This window comes from Alternaria arborescens (assembly GCF_004154835.1).
Source record: "Alternaria arborescens strain FERA 675 chromosome Unknown contig_4, whole genome shotgun sequence".
NCBI lineage: Eukaryota > Fungi > Ascomycota > Dothideomycetes > Pleosporales > Pleosporaceae > Alternaria > Alternaria arborescens.
This window is the reverse complement of record NW_021167859.1, coordinates 691258-706841: the sequence shown is the minus strand read 5'-3', so window position 1 is coordinate 706841 and position 15584 is coordinate 691258. Positions and strand designations below refer to the sequence as shown.

Here is a 15584-nt window from a genome sequence, read left to right as displayed (position 1 = left end):
AGAGGTAAATGGGGTCAGTAATTGGTATATTTTGGCAAGTTGTACGGTGTAAGGCAAATGTCACTTTCCACGCCCTTCCGTACTGCGGGTTACATGTTGAGGTGTATGCGAGACCGAGGTATGACGCAATTACGCGATATCACGTGGATAAACTGTCAAAAAGCTTCAGTTCGAAAGCAAATAATTGTTCTTGGAGAGACAACCTGACAGAGTCGGCATGCCTCATATCTTTCGAACTACCATATACACTCTCAGGTGTGCCGTGCGGTATACCAGGTCCTCAACTTGAATACCAAGAACGCCATCGCTATGCAGAAAATATACTAACCTCTTCCTTTTGACACATCATTGCTCTCTTGCCAAGATCATCTTCTCACGCTCTGCCTTCCTTCGGACTGTGCCCTTCTTTGTGTGCCTTCTCTCGTTCTCTTCCTTCCTCTTGAGGGCCTTCAGCTCCTCGTTCTTGATCTCGCCAGCCTTCTTGACGGTCTTGGGCAGATGTCTATGTCTCTCGATACGCTTAATCTCTGGCATATGCTTGTATCGCTCCTTGAGCGCTGCGTCATACTCGAGCTTCTGTCGTAGAGCGAATGACTTGACGCCCTGTCTCTCAGAAGCCCTCGCTCTCCATAAGCGGACGTTACCGTCGTCTGAGCCGCTTAGTACGTAGTTGTTGTCGGGACTCCACGCGACGGAAAAGACGCGCTGCATCCGCTTGGTGTGGTAGACGTCCCGGGAATGGCCCTTTTGTCGCTCCCAAAGTCTCACGGATCGGTCGTAAGAGCCCGTGATGAGCTCTTCTCCAGTGGGAGAGAACTCAATCGACATGACTGCCGCAACATGTCCTTTCTGTTTGTTGTTAGTAGCTGGCCGTAGTCATGACGTGATGATGGAAAGCTTACCAATACTTGCAGTGCCCGTTTCATGTTGCGCATATCGAAGATGTATCCGTTGTGGTCTTCGGACGCGACAGCGAAGTTGTAGGCCTCCATAGGATTCCAGGAGATGCAATTTGCTGGGAAGTTGAGCACAGTGCGGTGTAGGGGAGAATTCGTTCGGGCATCGTAGAGGATGACAGCGCGATCAGTTGCGCACGATGCCAGTATCGATGTTTCGACCTGGTTGAACTTGACGTCGGTGATGGTATCAATGGCCTGTCACACAGTCAGTACATGCGTTGAATTCACCGGGCATCGCGACCTACCGATGGCCACACAAGGCTTGAGACAGGAGCTCCGGACGTCCTTGATGTATCGTATATAGAAATGACACTAGATCCAGCAGCGAAGGTGGGCAGCGAGCGGTGGTGCGAGACGGATGTGAAGGCCGAGTTGCCGTGCCATGTCGCTTTCGGCGGCGATTTGGATGGCTGTGCATATGGTTCGAACAGCTGGATCTGGCGGTCTGATCCGCACGTTATCAGTTTCTTGTCTCGCGTCCAGCACATGCCCTTGACCAGGTTCTCATGCGCCTGCGCCTGCCATTTCTCCTCCCTGCTCGTAAAGTCCCAGACTTTGACGATGCCGTCTCCACTTCCACTGGCAAAGTGCTCGAGCGAGTTGGGGTCTTTTGCGAACGAGTACACGCCGTCTACATGGCCAGGCTCGAAATCGCCAAGGAAGGGCTGCGCAAACATGCGCTCAACTTTTGTCGCATTGAGGGCTCTGGTGTATTCGCGCGCACGTTCGAACGGGTGGAGGTTGGGGTCCAGATTCCTCGTGACTTTGGCGACATTGGACCCGGGTGCCTGTGTAGACGCCGTGGACCGGCTGAGGGCCTTGATCTTCATTTTCGTGGTTGTCCAGCTCTCGACAGTCGCCGCCGCGAAGTTTTGGCGGGTCTTGAGGATTTCTAGGCATGGGCGGGGCCCGCCAGCCCCAAAGACGGTAGCGTGGCGGCGCCGGACACAACGAGGAAGCGAATATTGCACCCATTTTCCTCAACCTCGAACCGCGACCAAGTACCCATCACTAACCCGGACAACAGCCAAAATGAAGTTGTGAGTGCCCCGATATCCACGAATCTCTCTGCGATGCAAATTGGCGCCCGCGATGCGTTATCCTGTGCCCGGGGCCGCCATTTGCTGCACCCTTGAAAATCCACAACATGCGACAGAGCAGCTGCTAACACCTCCTCCAGCCTCAAGGTCGGACGCGTTGTCGTACGTTGAAATCGCTCGATCCAGCTCCCTCGCATGCACTCACAGTCCGCCTAGATCATCACCAGGGGCCGCTATGCCGGAAAGAAGTGTGTGATCATCTCACCACTTGACAACGGCACCAAGAGCCACCCCTTCCCCCACGCGCTCGTTGCCGGTATCGAGACCTACCCATCCAAGGTCACCCGCCGCATGTCAAAGACCAAGCAGGCCAAGAAGAGCAAGGTCAAGCCTTTCGTCAAGCAGGTCAACTGTATGTGGACATGAGGACGCAATCCCTGGGCAGACGCTGATAGATGCAGACACCCACATCATGCCCACCCGGTACACCATCGAGCTCGAGAACCTCAAGGGCGTCGTTTCCGCCGACACATTCAAGGAGGTCTCGCAACGGGAGGAGGCCAAGAAGACCGTCAAGAAGGCCTTCGAGGAGCGATACCAGTCCGGAAAGAACAGGTGGTTCTTCACTCCCTTACAGTTCTAGGCTTTCCTTCGGTTACGGCTGGGCGCAGATGGGCATGATTTGATACGGAAGATGCTGCATGAGCGGTGGATATCATAGGAGGACAGGACCCCAAAAGTGGCCTGCCATCCAGGCGTGTATTTCGGCTTGATAATCAAAGCATGAAAAATCCGGCATCCGGCTCAATTCACGAACTTCATGAAATGCACATGATCTTCACGTTGGCCTCTGTTTCCACTACTGGGTGATGCTAGTAAGATGTATCGTGCTGATGGGACTATGGAAGGGTGAGGACGGCCTGACGATACCACCGAACCGATGTACCGAGCCATTAACCAAGTGGCTGCAGTCCAAACGACCCAAACATTTCACATAAAGCCTCTGTACGAATAACAACAATTGAACAGAAGGGATATCATTTATTAATCGGTCTATCTTCTAAGGAAAGGTACGCAAATGGACGCAAGAAAGTTACTCCACGTTACGTCAACAAGGCCACACTGATGGACGCTCCGTTGCCCTTGCTTTTCCGATTGTCTCTCATCGTACAAACACACTGCCAGACTTTGCACATTAGCGCCTTACTCTACTGCTTGACCTCGTCAACCTTCTTCTTCGTCTGCTCCTTTCCCTTGTTCAGGTAATTCAACACAACGTCACACGCATCGCTCAACATCCTGAGCTCGAAGCTGACTGTCGCAACACCCATCTTGACAACGCCGTTGTTGTAATGCGTCTTGTTGTATTCGTCTTGCCAGGTACCTTGTACGTATGTGACGGGCGAGAAAGCATATTCTTTCAATTTTGAAGTGTCTTCCTTGACAATGGGTAGGTGTGTCTCTAGAGTGGATAGGCCAGAGTCCCCGAGCTGGTCGGCGCGTGCCAGGTAGGGTGAGATGTAGGAGTAGGGTGTGCGCAAGTATGGGTGCAAGGGTGCGACGATGGACTGGTAGGTGTTGTTGGCGAGGTTCAAGGCGCGCGAACCATAGGGGTTGGACTTGAAGGTCTCAACGCTGTCGTGAACTACAGGGTAGGAGTGCAGATGCTGATATTCATTAGCTCACCGTTCATACTTTAAAGGTCAAAGTTCAAGATGCGGTTCCTTTCGGATAGCTTCTGCCAAATAAAGTTCATGCTGTAAGAAGGCTCCGAGCATGGCAGGTTGATTGGCTGGGCCGTAAGCTCCGCATCTGCATCGTGGGATTCGAGCGCCATATTGCTGACCCAAATAGTTTGCAGTCCCAAAGTCGTCCAGACTTCGCAATCGTTCACGATTGATGTCAAATAGCGCAGAAACGCCAAGTGGTACGCTTTCCATTGTGGCCACTAAGAGGCAGAGACCGCCAATGAGCGTGTAGGAAAGTGAACAGTACGTACCGATAGAGCCTTGGAGGTGGGCGTCTCGCCATTGGTCATAGGCGCTTCAGAGCTCATGTTGTTGCCGTCGTCAGTAGCGTGCGGTGCCATTAATTGCAGTAGCAAATATGCAGTGTTGCAGTCTACTGTAGTGGATGCTGAATGATTGTTGAGCAGGGAGGCAGTGGAGGAGTAACAGTAACGTAGAGAGAGAACGGGTTTCGGTCGACCTTATTATACGGCGGTGCGCTATGATGTGACTGTCTTTGGTTGGGAGGCTTTGCTGAAAACGGTGTGGTTCAGTGGGCTGGGGTGAATAAGATGCAGTGGCATGTGAAAGTGGCTATCGACAAGCGCTATGTCAATCTACCAAAACGTCACTACCCAAGTTGACTTCTCGCGTCGCTTCTCATTTCGAACGTTGAGATCCAGCGTGCGGAGTCGATGCAAGTCTGACGCTACACAAACACGCCGCAATATGCTTTTTTCATGTGCCCCGCGTCTCGAACTCTATCTGGCGCATGTAGAGCGTTGAGGAGTTGGGATGCAGGGCGTACAGCTTGCGCCTGGCATGTGAAAGAAGCGACGCTTTGGCCAGTCACAACTCAGCGACATCAGATAAGATCAGCCACGTGCTCTCTCGTTGGCGAGATACTCAAACCACTCGGCTGCCCTGTATACACCGGAGTGCCGGCTTCCCCTTTGTATCCTATCGTGTCCTGGTCATACCGTGCGTCGCCTCCGCTCGCGCGTCAGCTATCGGGTGAGCTCCAATTCCTCGCTGAGAAACGACCGTGGATCGATTGGCAACAGTGCATTACAGCTAGGGATTGCGCCCCTCAATTGGGGAAGCCTTATCACGTCGACAACCCCCTCGTTGCCATCGAACGGCCTCGGGGACTGGTTCCGTCATGCGTGCCGCACAAGTACTCCTCTTGTGCATCAGCAGGAGTGCAGGACGGCGGACGTATTGACATCAATGCAGCAGGTAGTGGGACGTGTTGAGGCCGTTCTAGGTCCTGAAATAGCATCGAAACTTTCAGGGTTGAACTATCGCATGTGAAAGTGGATGACGAGATTTGGCGTACTGCTAGTGCACGAATCGTGTTTTTCGCACATGTTGCGCGAGCTTATTCATCGCGCCATAGCGGAGCTTTGCATGTCACGCCTTGCGGCTCAAGCTCGCAAACAAGTCTCCTCTCATTATTTCTTCAATGGCTTGGCTATCACGAGTGACGATACTCATGATCAGCTGCTACCGAGCCTCAATGCAACCGCGGCATGCACCTGCCTCCAAACCTCGATAATCGGCATTCCTTCTTGACAAGGCCGGCCCGCCGGGAAGGATGCGATAAACAAGCCCCACGCCCGCCACTTTTACCACAACGGCAGCTTTCACGTGCTTATGCGCTGTGGCGGATCGACAGCTTAAGCGAGGACGGTTCATCGATGATCGCTGTCGTTTGTTGAGGCTAGTTCGACGACATGCGTTCTTGTGGATAAGGAGAAGGCCGCAATGACGGTTGCGCAGGACGGCGGCTATCCGTCAGCGAGTGGTACGATACAAGCATGTAGACATGTTGCTACGAGGTCATACAATGGGTACTAGGGTCGTCGAGCACCTCGACATGCCATCTTATCCTGCCTTTCAGAACTGAGAGTAATCGGCCGTCCATTTTGAACAAGGGTCCTCTCCGTATAGTGAACGATGATGTGTTCTTACACGTGCGATGTAGAAACGTTACTCAACTACGGGCTATACGAAGACGGAATGCAGATTCCAGTTCCGACAGGCGTGTTCCAGATTTGTGAGAGGCGGGCTGCCGATCTATACGATGTAAAGGATCACGATAATGACGACCTATACCTAAAGCAATAGCAGGTATCGATCTTTGCTATAGCATAGCTAGTACCATCTCGGTCATGAGTGTCGGTGATTGTCCCAGCGGGCTCTGAGATACTCAATTTCGAATTCAACTCGGACACCATTATCACTATCAAAGGACTTTCGAATTGGAACACTTTTGCCATTTCACATTGTCGACATGCTAAACTACATCAATATTATCCCGCCTTTTGTCAAACGCCCGTACCATGCCCAGAAACACCTCTTAATGTAACGTACAAGCAAACGAAAACAACGACGCCTAATCGCTACTCCGCCTATGCTTCTTACTCTTCTTGTCCTTCTTCTTGGGTGATTGCTGAACAACCTCTTCTTCTTCGGCAGCATCGACATCCTCCATCTCCACGTCGTTCATTTGAATGTCACCATCGACATCCTCATCCTCTTCTTCTTCTTCTTCTTCCTCAGATTCCGAATCGGAATCACGCTTCTCACGAACATCGTTGAGCACGACGTCATTGACCTCCTCAGCAACATCCTTCAACGGATCCCTAATCTTGACCGGTGCGAGTACGTCAAACGCACCCGTGCCAATACCACCCAATCTACCAACGACAATACGTGCACTGGGGTTCTTGAGCTCATCCCAATCGCGCTCCATGACGGCGTCCTTGAGGAAACCAACGGTGGTTTCGAAACTCATCTTCATGAAGGGACTCACGTTACCCTTCATGCCGATACGGTTGAATGGTGTGAAACCACCACCCTTGGTCATGGTATCGGCGATGAGGTTGAGATGGCGTTGGTCGACGGAGATACCGTGACCAGAGAAGACGCCGTGCATCTCGCGGACGATCGTCGCACGAGCGGCCTCGACACCGTAGAGATGCAACATAGCCACAATGTCGTTGGTTGTAGTACGGTTTACATCGATGATGTGTGCGTACTCGCGCATGGCAATGAGGTTGGAGCCTTCGGTATTGATGACATCCTCAGGGTTGTCCTTTGACTTGGCTGAAAATTGGGCGGCAGTAATACCGGGAATGACGTGGATAGTGGCGAAATTGGCAGCGTCTTCCACATGGTGCAGCATGAGAAGCTTCGGTGTAGATGCGGAGAATTCAAAAGTAATCTCGCAGAAAGCTCCTTTGCGGTCATCGAACTTGAAGTCAAAAATGTCACTGTTCTTGTGGCAGATACGGTCGTGGCGGATTTCTGAGGACTCGTCGGTGGGGACGAGCATACGTTCATCCTCATCGTCGGAGTTGGGGTCAGGGGTGACCGCACGCGAAGGCTTGGGGCTGCCACCGTAGGTCTCATCGTCTTCGCTGACCTCGTCTTCTCGGTCAAGCCTATCGTTGACAGCCTGTTCCTCCTCTTCCGGCTCTTCATAAGCTACACTGTCCTCTCGTCGGCCGCGATCCTTGGCATGAGTAGTATCGTTGTCACCCTCGCCATCATCGCTGTCATCGTCTTCTGCTCCGCCTTCCCGACCAGCCCGGATGGTCTCCTCGGACTCTTCGACTGTCTGCTCTCCACTCCTACCAGTCTTCTCACCGATAGTAGGGATAGCAGCCGACTTCGCCGTTGACAAGGACTTTTCTGCAGCCTTCTTCTTGAGATCGACACGAACGATCTTCTGGAGACGTGGACAGAATTTTTGTTCAATGGACTCGGCGACGTCGCGAACCTTGATGGCATACTCTTTCGTGTATTCCTTTGCTGGGTAGAAGTCCAGGCGAATCTTGTAGCTCCTGGATTGGCCGAATTGTTCACCAGGGCCAGATGTCTCAGTGACAGTGACCTTGTCGAGCACAGCCGAGAGCGGCAGACGAGTGATACTCTTGGCAAACTTCTCGTTGTCTTCCTTGGACAACTCGGGGTGAGGATACAGCTGCATCGATGGGGTGGAAATATTCGCACTAGCAGTCATGACGATTTCTCGTAGACGTGGGATACCGAGTGTGACGTTCTTGGCAGAGTGACCAGCCAAATGGAAAGTGTTCAACGTCATCTGCGTGGAGGGCTCACCAATAGACTGCCCAGCGACGACACCAACAGCTTCGCCAGGTTCAACAAGAGATCTGAGGTACTTGAGATCAAGCATCTGCTCGAAAGTACGCTTGAGAATCTCACCCTCTTCGTCTTTCTTCTTGTTCTTGAGCAGCTTGTCGGGGTTTTGGTCACAGTACTGTGATAGTTAGTAAATTGTAACGACACGAATTCAAGGAACTTACGTCGCGCTTAGCCTGCAAAAACTTCTCAGAGGTACTGCCACTATGCCGTGATGGCGTGTAAACTGCAGTGGCAGGATCCATTGCTGCCACATCACCCTTCCTGGCCTTCTTCGCAGCCTTCTTGTTGTGCTCAGCTGCTTCAGTACTAGAGACCTTCGGGTAGGCTTCTGCGGTATGGAGCGCTTGGGCTAGCGAGTAGAAGTTCTCCGCCTGGAACTTGAAGTCGTTGAGGTACTTCTGCTTTGTCGTGTCGAGACCATCTTCACCGTACAGGAACTGGACCATGGTACCGTCGGAGTCGCGGACTGAAGTGTCGTATTCGACCTTGAGACCTTCCATACCCTTGATAATACATCGTTGCAAGTAACCAGAGCGCGAAGTCTTGACAGCGGTATCAATGAGACCTTCTCGACCAGCCATCATATGGAAGTAGTACTCTTGCGGTCGGATACCAGTCAAGAAACGATTGACAATGTAGCCACCAGCACGAACACTTGTCTCGAAGGGCTTGAAGCATGGCAGCGTTTTACCAGAAATCATAACTGGAACTCTTCGACCTTCCAAGACTTGCTGACCGAGATTACATGAAATCTGGTTAGCGTTGACCATACTACCCTTGGCACCAGAACCTGTCATGGCTTGCATTTGGTTCTTCGGGAATGGCTTGATGAGCTTGTCAGGCAAACAGGCTGCGGTGACCGTGGAGGAGATCTTGCCGTTGGCAGTGTTTGTAAGCAGATCGAGACCGTGTTGCTTGGTATCGTCTCGCAGGACAGCTTCAAGGCGTCGCCGTAACTCTGGGTTGGTAGGGTCAATCTTTTCCGCATCCATAGTGACGTACTTGGAGGCCACCTCGAACCCGATCTTCTCTGCCTTTCGAAGTTCTTCCAATCTAGCGCGGTCTCCTTCCTCTGTGAGAATCAGATCCTGAACACCACAGGAGAAGGCGCGCATGTGAAGCATCTTGGTAAGCAGCCGACCGATGATACTAAGGGCGCGTCCAGCAATCGTCTCCCCGTAAGCCTCGTAGATGCCGTTGATCAGACCACCTGCGGCAGGTCCAATCTGACTCTTGTCCATAATACCGGAAAGCAGTTGACCATCCTTGACAATGACAATCTGCTCTTCAACGTGGGCACCCCAAAGCTTGCCATTGGTTGATGACTTGGACGTGAGCGTCAATTCCTGATATTCCGCAGGCTTGATGTTCTTCAGGACAGTACTGATGATCTGCTTTCCTGTCCACATTGGCCGGGGCTTTAGTACTGCAGGGATCACAGTCTCAAGTCTGCCTGATGTCGTATGTCCATCTTCAGGTCGCAGACAGGAGTATAGTAGTTGGTGGTACTCTTCCCGTGTGAAGAATGTGTCCTTGTTCGAAAGCCAGACTCCCATGGAAATATGGTCCTGAATCAAACCACGCAGCGGCTTTCCAGCAGTCGCAGATAGGTACTGGTGATCTGTGTCCGCTACCGTCATAGCCTCCGCTCGGGCAAGCTCGTTCTGGGGGAAATGCATGTTCATCTCGTCACCGTCGAAATCGGCGTTGTATGTGTTACAGTTGGCGTAGTGCATGCGAATGGTCTTCTCTCCTGGTAGAACACGTGCTCGATGCGCCATCATTGAAGGCTTGTGCAGTGTCGGTTGTCGGTTCATGATGACAACGTCGCCGTTGTTCAAATGACGATGCACCTTCTTATTCCGAGCACCGTTGGAGTACGAATTCGAGGGTGCGAGCAGCTGGTTCGCCAAAGCTAGTCGCTCCTCGTAGTTCTTCTTCCTCAGGGAGATGACTTGCCCAAACTCGTTCTCAATAGCATGCGCTCCTGGCCACTTGTCTGGACCGTTTAGGACGGCTTCTTTGAGATCGTAAAAGTTGTGGTTTGTGACGGGCTCCGGGTATGTAAGCTTCATGGCGAACACTGGAGGGACACCAATCTCGTTCGTCTCGATGTTCGGGTCGGGCGAAATGACACTGCGCGCGGCGAAGTTGACACGCTTGCCCATCATGTTTTTCCGGAAGAGACCCTCCTTCTTTTCCAAACCCTGCTTGATACCATCAGCGTTTGTGACTGCCGCGCGGCCTTGTACGGGATTTGCATCACGGTCGATGAGCGCGTTCACAGCGCCTTGAAGAGCGACGAACTGGGTCTGCATGTCGTCGAAGTTGCGCTGTCGGTATCCAAGTTCGTTGGGTTTGCCCTGCATCTCCTGGCTGATTTGACGGATCGTGTCGCATGCTTCGAGAATGCTCTTGTAGAGCTTGTTCCTGGCGGATTCGGCAATGGAGTCGCCGGTCTTGTCTTCCGGTCTGTACTTGTTCGGTGGTACAATGACGGCTTGGGTGAAGAACATGTCGGCGTTCACATCGACAAGAGACTTGGTTCCGTAAGGGCTGTAAAGCAGCCGCATTATCTCAGGCTCGCCTTCAAAGAGCAGAGTCATGGCTGCCTTGACCTCTGTTGCACTCACGTACTCCTGCAGACTCTCGGAGGCATCGGTTGCGGGCTTCGCTTTCCGCGCCATGCGCGACTCGGTAGCAAGGAGCGACCCGTCGGCCTGTTGTATGTCCTCCATATCAACACCTTCGTCTTCGTCCGAGATTGGGTCCAGATCCGCAACTCCTTCATCCGCGTGCACGTGTTGCTTCTTCGCCTTCGCGTCTCTGCGAGCCAGGACATCCAGCGGGTTCTGTATGCACTTTTCCAGCTGAGCCATCTTGGCCTTGTCTTTCTGGCTCATGGCCTTTCGGAAGATTTTGATGCCACGGTCCTTGCGGTAGGTTGGGCTTATGCCCTGGCAATTACCGCAGGTCTTGCGCTTACTGAGATCAGCATAGAAGTCCTTGACCACTTGTCGCCGCGCGTCTGAGATGGTCTCATTCTTGTCGCGTATCGATCGTGCCTCGTGCTTGGAGATGTTTGCCCGTTTCATGCACTTCTTGACGTAGCTGTTGCGTTGTGTGATGATGTCGGCGTTGTCATCGTCGTCATCGTCTTCCGAGTTGTCTGCATTTTGAGTGCTGGACTTGCCCTTGTCTATGTTGATATGCTCGTGCATCTCGGCCGCCTCTTTTACCAATCCACATCGTATTAAGCGCAGCTTGGAGACGAATTCGTTGATCTGAACGCGGGCGAGCTTGAGCTGGTGGCAGTATGCACACTTGCCCCGGAGCAGTCGCAGCAGCTGGTCCATGAAGGTGAGGTGATATACGGGTACGGGGAGCTCGATGTGGCCGCAGTGGCCGGGACAGCCCAGGAAGCTGGTGAGACCGCATGTTCCGCATCTTGAAGTTTGTTAGCGGAATGAACAGAGCTGGCAGAAACATGGTGAAGCTCACGGGTTGTCCAGGAAAGCGCCCAATGCAGCATCGTGCAGACCGCCGGGTACGGGGTGAAGCAGTGTATCGAAGGTGGTCGGGTTCGTGATGCGCTTCACCGAGAGCGACTTGATGTCGTTTGTGGTCAAGAAGCCAAACTCGACGCCATTAATGGCCGAGGAAGTTGGCTGGTGGGTATTCATGACGGCACCTATTTGCCTGTTGCGCTTTCTGCCGGGAGAGAATCGCGCGCAAAGGCGTTCAGTGAAGGTTCGCAGCAGGCGCGAGACTTGCGGGGAGTTTTTTCGGGACCAAAAAAGTTCGGCCAGGGTTTAGCCGGCACGCGCCAAGACGCTTGCTGAGCGGCAGCGTTGATTTCGCGTCCCTCCGCAGCGACTGGTTTCCATCATCAAATCAACCTCACCCCACTCACTCGTCGCATCCGGTCGACAGTCGCCGGCTACATCCTCCGCGCATCGAATGTAGTGAATTGCCTCGAGTCTGCACAGCGATCCCGCGACGACCACGACGACGCGCCGTTTCAATCAAACTCGACCTCCGCACCTCCGCATAGTCCGACCACACGACCAACACTCCTTTACCTACCACACTCCACCATGACCATGGCAGAGAAGCGCCCGTACCCTGACGGTCAGGGCCCCAACGGGGACGCAAAGCGCGCAAAGGGCTCTGATGCTGTCGAAGCCGCAAAGGCGAAAGCCAAGGCAAAGGCTGCCGAGATTGCTGCCCGTTTCGCAAAGCCGCCTGCTGCTGCTGCGGCTCCTCCGTCGGCATCGGCTGGCACAAGCGAGTCTGTTCAGGACAAACTGGCCGCTATGAAAGCGAGGATGGAGGCGCTCAAGGCTGGCTCAGGAATCGCCAAAGCCCCAACGCCCGACTCCACCGGGCCTCGCTTTGCGACAACACTGGGCAACCGCCGCTCCGAGACGCCTAAAGTTGATCCCAAGGCCAAGCCTGCTACCTCCAAGCCGAAACAACAACAAGAGGAGGAGCTAGAGAACCCGTACTTCGATCCCAAGGCTGCCGCCCTTGCCAAGAAGAGAGGTCCTCGTGTTCTGGCCTTCAATGAGCATGGAAAGTACCTCGACCAGGCCTCCAAGCTGCGCGCGCAACGTCGCCTGGAAGAGATCAAGAAGACTCTGGCCATCCAAGCCCGCCGTGCTGGCCTGGACGAGAACAGCGAGCGCGGATTCCTTGTTCAGGCCCCTCCGGACATAGAATGGTGGGACGAGGGTATTTTGGCCGAGCCCACCTACGAGTGCATGGATGACCCAAGCAAGGTCAAGGTGGAGACTGACGATTCTATCATCACTCTCTACGTACAGCACCCCCCTCTCCTAAAAGCGCCTCAGGACCAGCGTTTAGTCCAAGTGAAGCCCATGTATCTTACCACAAAGGAGACACAGAAGCTAAGAAGAATGCGCCGTGCGGCCGACCTTAAGGAGCACCAAGCGAAGATCCGTCTTGGATTGGAGCCGCCTCCACCACCCAAGGTCAAGCGTGGAAACATGATGCGTGTCATGGGCGAGCAGGCCATTGCAGACCCTACTGCTGTAGAGATGCTTGTCGAATCGCAGATCCAGCAGCGTCACGATGACCACATTACCGCAAACGAAGACCGCAAGTTGACCAAAGAAGAGCGGCAGGCCAAGCTTGCTGCCAACCAGGATAAGGACGCGCAAAAGGGTCTTTACATGTGCGTTTTCAAGATCAACACACTCGCCTATGGAAAACATCGCTTCCAGATCGACAACAATGCAAAAGAATACGCACTTACCGGTATTACCCTGTTCAATCCCGATCTCAATCTGGTTGTCGTCGAAGGCGGCGCATATGCAATCAACAAATACAAGAAGCTTATGCTCCAACGTATCAAGTGGCATGAGAACGGGCCACCTACAGAGAACCAGGCCGAGAAGCAAGCACATGATCCAAAGTGGCTGAGGCCAGTCACGGATACTGGAGACGTAAAGGACCACTCATCCAATAAGTGTATCCTCATCTTCGAGGGTGAGATCAAAGAGCGCTCTTTTCGGAAGTGGGGCTCAAGAGTCTGCGAAACCGCTGGAGAGGCTCGCGAGACACTTGGAAGGGCCAAACTTGACAGCCTGTGGGCCCTGGCCAAAAGTATGGAGTGAGCACTTCTGCTTTTCGAGTTCTGGACAGTCCGGAACTATACAACATATTTGGCGACTTTATACGACTTTGCATCGGACATGCACCATTTCAGGACGCTCGTTTGCGCAAGCGAATTCGCGAAGGACTTCTTTTCATGCCAAATGTAAGTTTACTCATAACTCCATAGTTTGGAATATACGTATTAATGCACACCTTTCTTGGTCCAGCCTCGCAATTGTGATGTTGCGTGTAGTTCAGATCTACCTAGTCTAGGCTAGTCGTGCCGTGACAGAGCCCGTTCGATCTTTTGCCCTAAGTTACCTTGTAGTGATCTACGGTAAGTGCTGCAGTATCCGTCCTCTACTGTGAAGACTATCTGGCATAACTCGAAACAAGCATCATCGTAGGTTTATTTCTCGTGCTTAGTCGTTTCTAAATTTTACCTCAATTGCTTCTTCTATTCTCTTCCTTGTGCATACGCGGCAACACACATGTTCATCAAGTTTTCAAAGTATATTGTTTTCTTGACCGAGTCGCCCCAGGACCCACTTTCAGCAGCCTCGTTGGCCTGAGCAAAATGCTAGTCGTAGTCCCCTAGATAGCGGGCTGGGCACACTTACAATACTGTTTGCTACGAATGCCTCCACGCTACCTCATAACCCCCCTCCTACGCCGGCAGCGAGGACCGTGTGTTCTCCTCGGTGTAATGCGGGCAGGTATTGCAACACAATTTCCAGCAATTTAGTAGTCTACCGTGAGAGCTTTATTGTTCTACCTTCTCTCAACGCATACCTCAGTCAATGATGCTTGGCGGCACTCAAGATACTTTGAGCTGTCCTATATAGGCTAAGAACGCCGCGAAGTTATCCAGGCCCATGTTTAAGGTGTTCCACGTGCATGCTGGGTGTTCTTCCCATTGCAGGGAGACGGGAGGAGGTGAGAGCTGTCCTTCGTTCGTTACAGTATGTGTAGTCATCCCAAACCATGGTTACGTCAATTTCACGCTCGTTAACGGAAGGGCCCTGTTCGCATCCATAAATTGTGCCTACCACCAATTTTCGTCCATATATATATATATATATATCTCTCTCTCTCTCTCTCTGACACACACATCTTGTTCTGCGACCATCTCAGCCATGACACGAACGAGTGATCTATACGAAAGATGCACCTGTGCCTCCAAAGCCGTCTGGTGGGTCCTCTGCAACTCGCCGGCTCTATACATCACATTGTTCCTTTGGTTGCCAATTTTTCCGCTGTTAGCTTCACGAAGATTCATCATGGACTACTACAAGGATGTCTTCGGAATGCCTACAGACAGTAGCTGGCTTCGATATCTTTACGTCGACACACCCTACACTGCTTATATCAACAACCGGGTTACCCTGACCTTGGTCTTGGACTTCCTGGTTCTATACACGTACGAGCGCATACGCAGACTTGCGTACTTTGACGACCCCGTCACGGGACCTCTCGTTGACATCAAGAACCCTGTCCCGTTACCAAAATACTCAACTACACGGTATCTCTTCACCTTTACGTCTCCAGGCCACCCTCTCCGTACGGCGTCGAAATCGCGCCGGATCTTTGTGATCTTCTACATCTTCATATGCGGCATGGCAATGGCAGCGATGGTGATATGGAAGTTGCATCAGTGGGTCCCAGACTTCTGGAAGACGTCGAATCTTGTCGTTTCGATAGTAAGCAAGGTTCTTTCAGGAGCATGGAGGCAGTATGCGGAGATGCCGAAGACTGGCATGCCTGGGGTGCAGTCGCCGGAACAGATTCAGTATCATGGGTGTGTCATTGCTGTAGTGCAGTAGACTTGTTCTTTCGTATTTGTATTTGGGCCTAGGCTTTTGTGCGCAGTCAATCAATACCAACTCCCAGTAATGAATACTTCCATCACTCCGATCCTTGTCTTGTCGTTCTTACTGCATGATTCGCCAAGAATACCAAAATGTTGTGAGTGGGAAAAAGGAGGAAAGACAAGATGTATACTTAACATGAGGTAACACTATATTCATGTGGAAAACGTATATGCAAAAAGATAGAGGAAACAGTAA

At 52.4% G+C, this 15584-nt stretch overlaps 6 protein-coding genes across 6 annotated transcripts; 3 read left to right on the top strand and 3 right to left on the bottom strand.

Annotated features, from left to right (window-relative positions):
• Positions 1–345: 345 nt before the first annotated feature.
• On the bottom strand, positions 346–1789 carry AA0111_g2339 (hypothetical protein; the record flags this gene model as incomplete). The annotated part of the gene is made up of 3 exons (XM_028648099.1): positions 346–849; positions 903–1154; positions 1205–1789. 3 exons carry the CDS (start codon positions 1787–1789, stop codon positions 346–348), a joined length of 1341 nt encoding a protein of 446 aa, XP_028510048.1.
• Positions 1790–1991: 202 nt separating this feature from the next.
• AA0111_g2338 (hypothetical protein) lies at positions 1992–2642 on the top strand (the record flags this gene model as incomplete). The annotated part of the gene is made up of 4 exons (XM_028648098.1): positions 1992–1999; positions 2140–2161; positions 2216–2411; positions 2461–2642. The coding sequence occupies 4 exons, from the start codon at positions 1992–1994 to the stop codon at positions 2640–2642; spliced, it is 408 nt and encodes a 135-aa protein (XP_028510047.1).
• A 565-nt stretch (positions 2643–3207) lies between these two features.
• AA0111_g2337 (hypothetical protein) lies at positions 3208–4055 on the bottom strand (the record flags this gene model as incomplete). Its single annotated transcript, XM_028648097.1, has 2 exons — positions 3208–3666; positions 3999–4055. The coding sequence occupies 2 exons, from the start codon at positions 4053–4055 to the stop codon at positions 3208–3210; spliced, it is 516 nt and encodes a 171-aa protein (XP_028510038.1).
• A 2069-nt stretch (positions 4056–6124) lies between these two features.
• On the bottom strand, positions 6125–11582 carry AA0111_g2336 (DNA-directed RNA polymerase I subunit; the record flags this gene model as incomplete). The annotated part of the gene is made up of 3 exons (XM_028648096.1): positions 6125–8014; positions 8061–11346; positions 11401–11582. 3 exons carry the CDS (start codon positions 11580–11582, stop codon positions 6125–6127), a joined length of 5358 nt encoding a protein of 1785 aa, XP_028510037.1.
• Positions 11583–11996: 414 nt separating this feature from the next.
• AA0111_g2335 (hypothetical protein) lies at positions 11997–13538 on the top strand (the record flags this gene model as incomplete). The annotated part of the gene is made up of 1 exon (XM_028648095.1): positions 11997–13538. The coding sequence occupies one exon, from the start codon at positions 11997–11999 to the stop codon at positions 13536–13538; it is 1542 nt and encodes a 513-aa protein (XP_028510040.1).
• Positions 13539–14798: 1260 nt separating this feature from the next.
• AA0111_g2334 (hypothetical protein) lies at positions 14799–15341 on the top strand (the record flags this gene model as incomplete). The annotated part of the gene is made up of 1 exon (XM_028648094.1): positions 14799–15341. The coding sequence occupies one exon, from the start codon at positions 14799–14801 to the stop codon at positions 15339–15341; it is 543 nt and encodes a 180-aa protein (XP_028510039.1).
• Between the last annotated feature and the right edge of the window lie 243 nt (positions 15342–15584).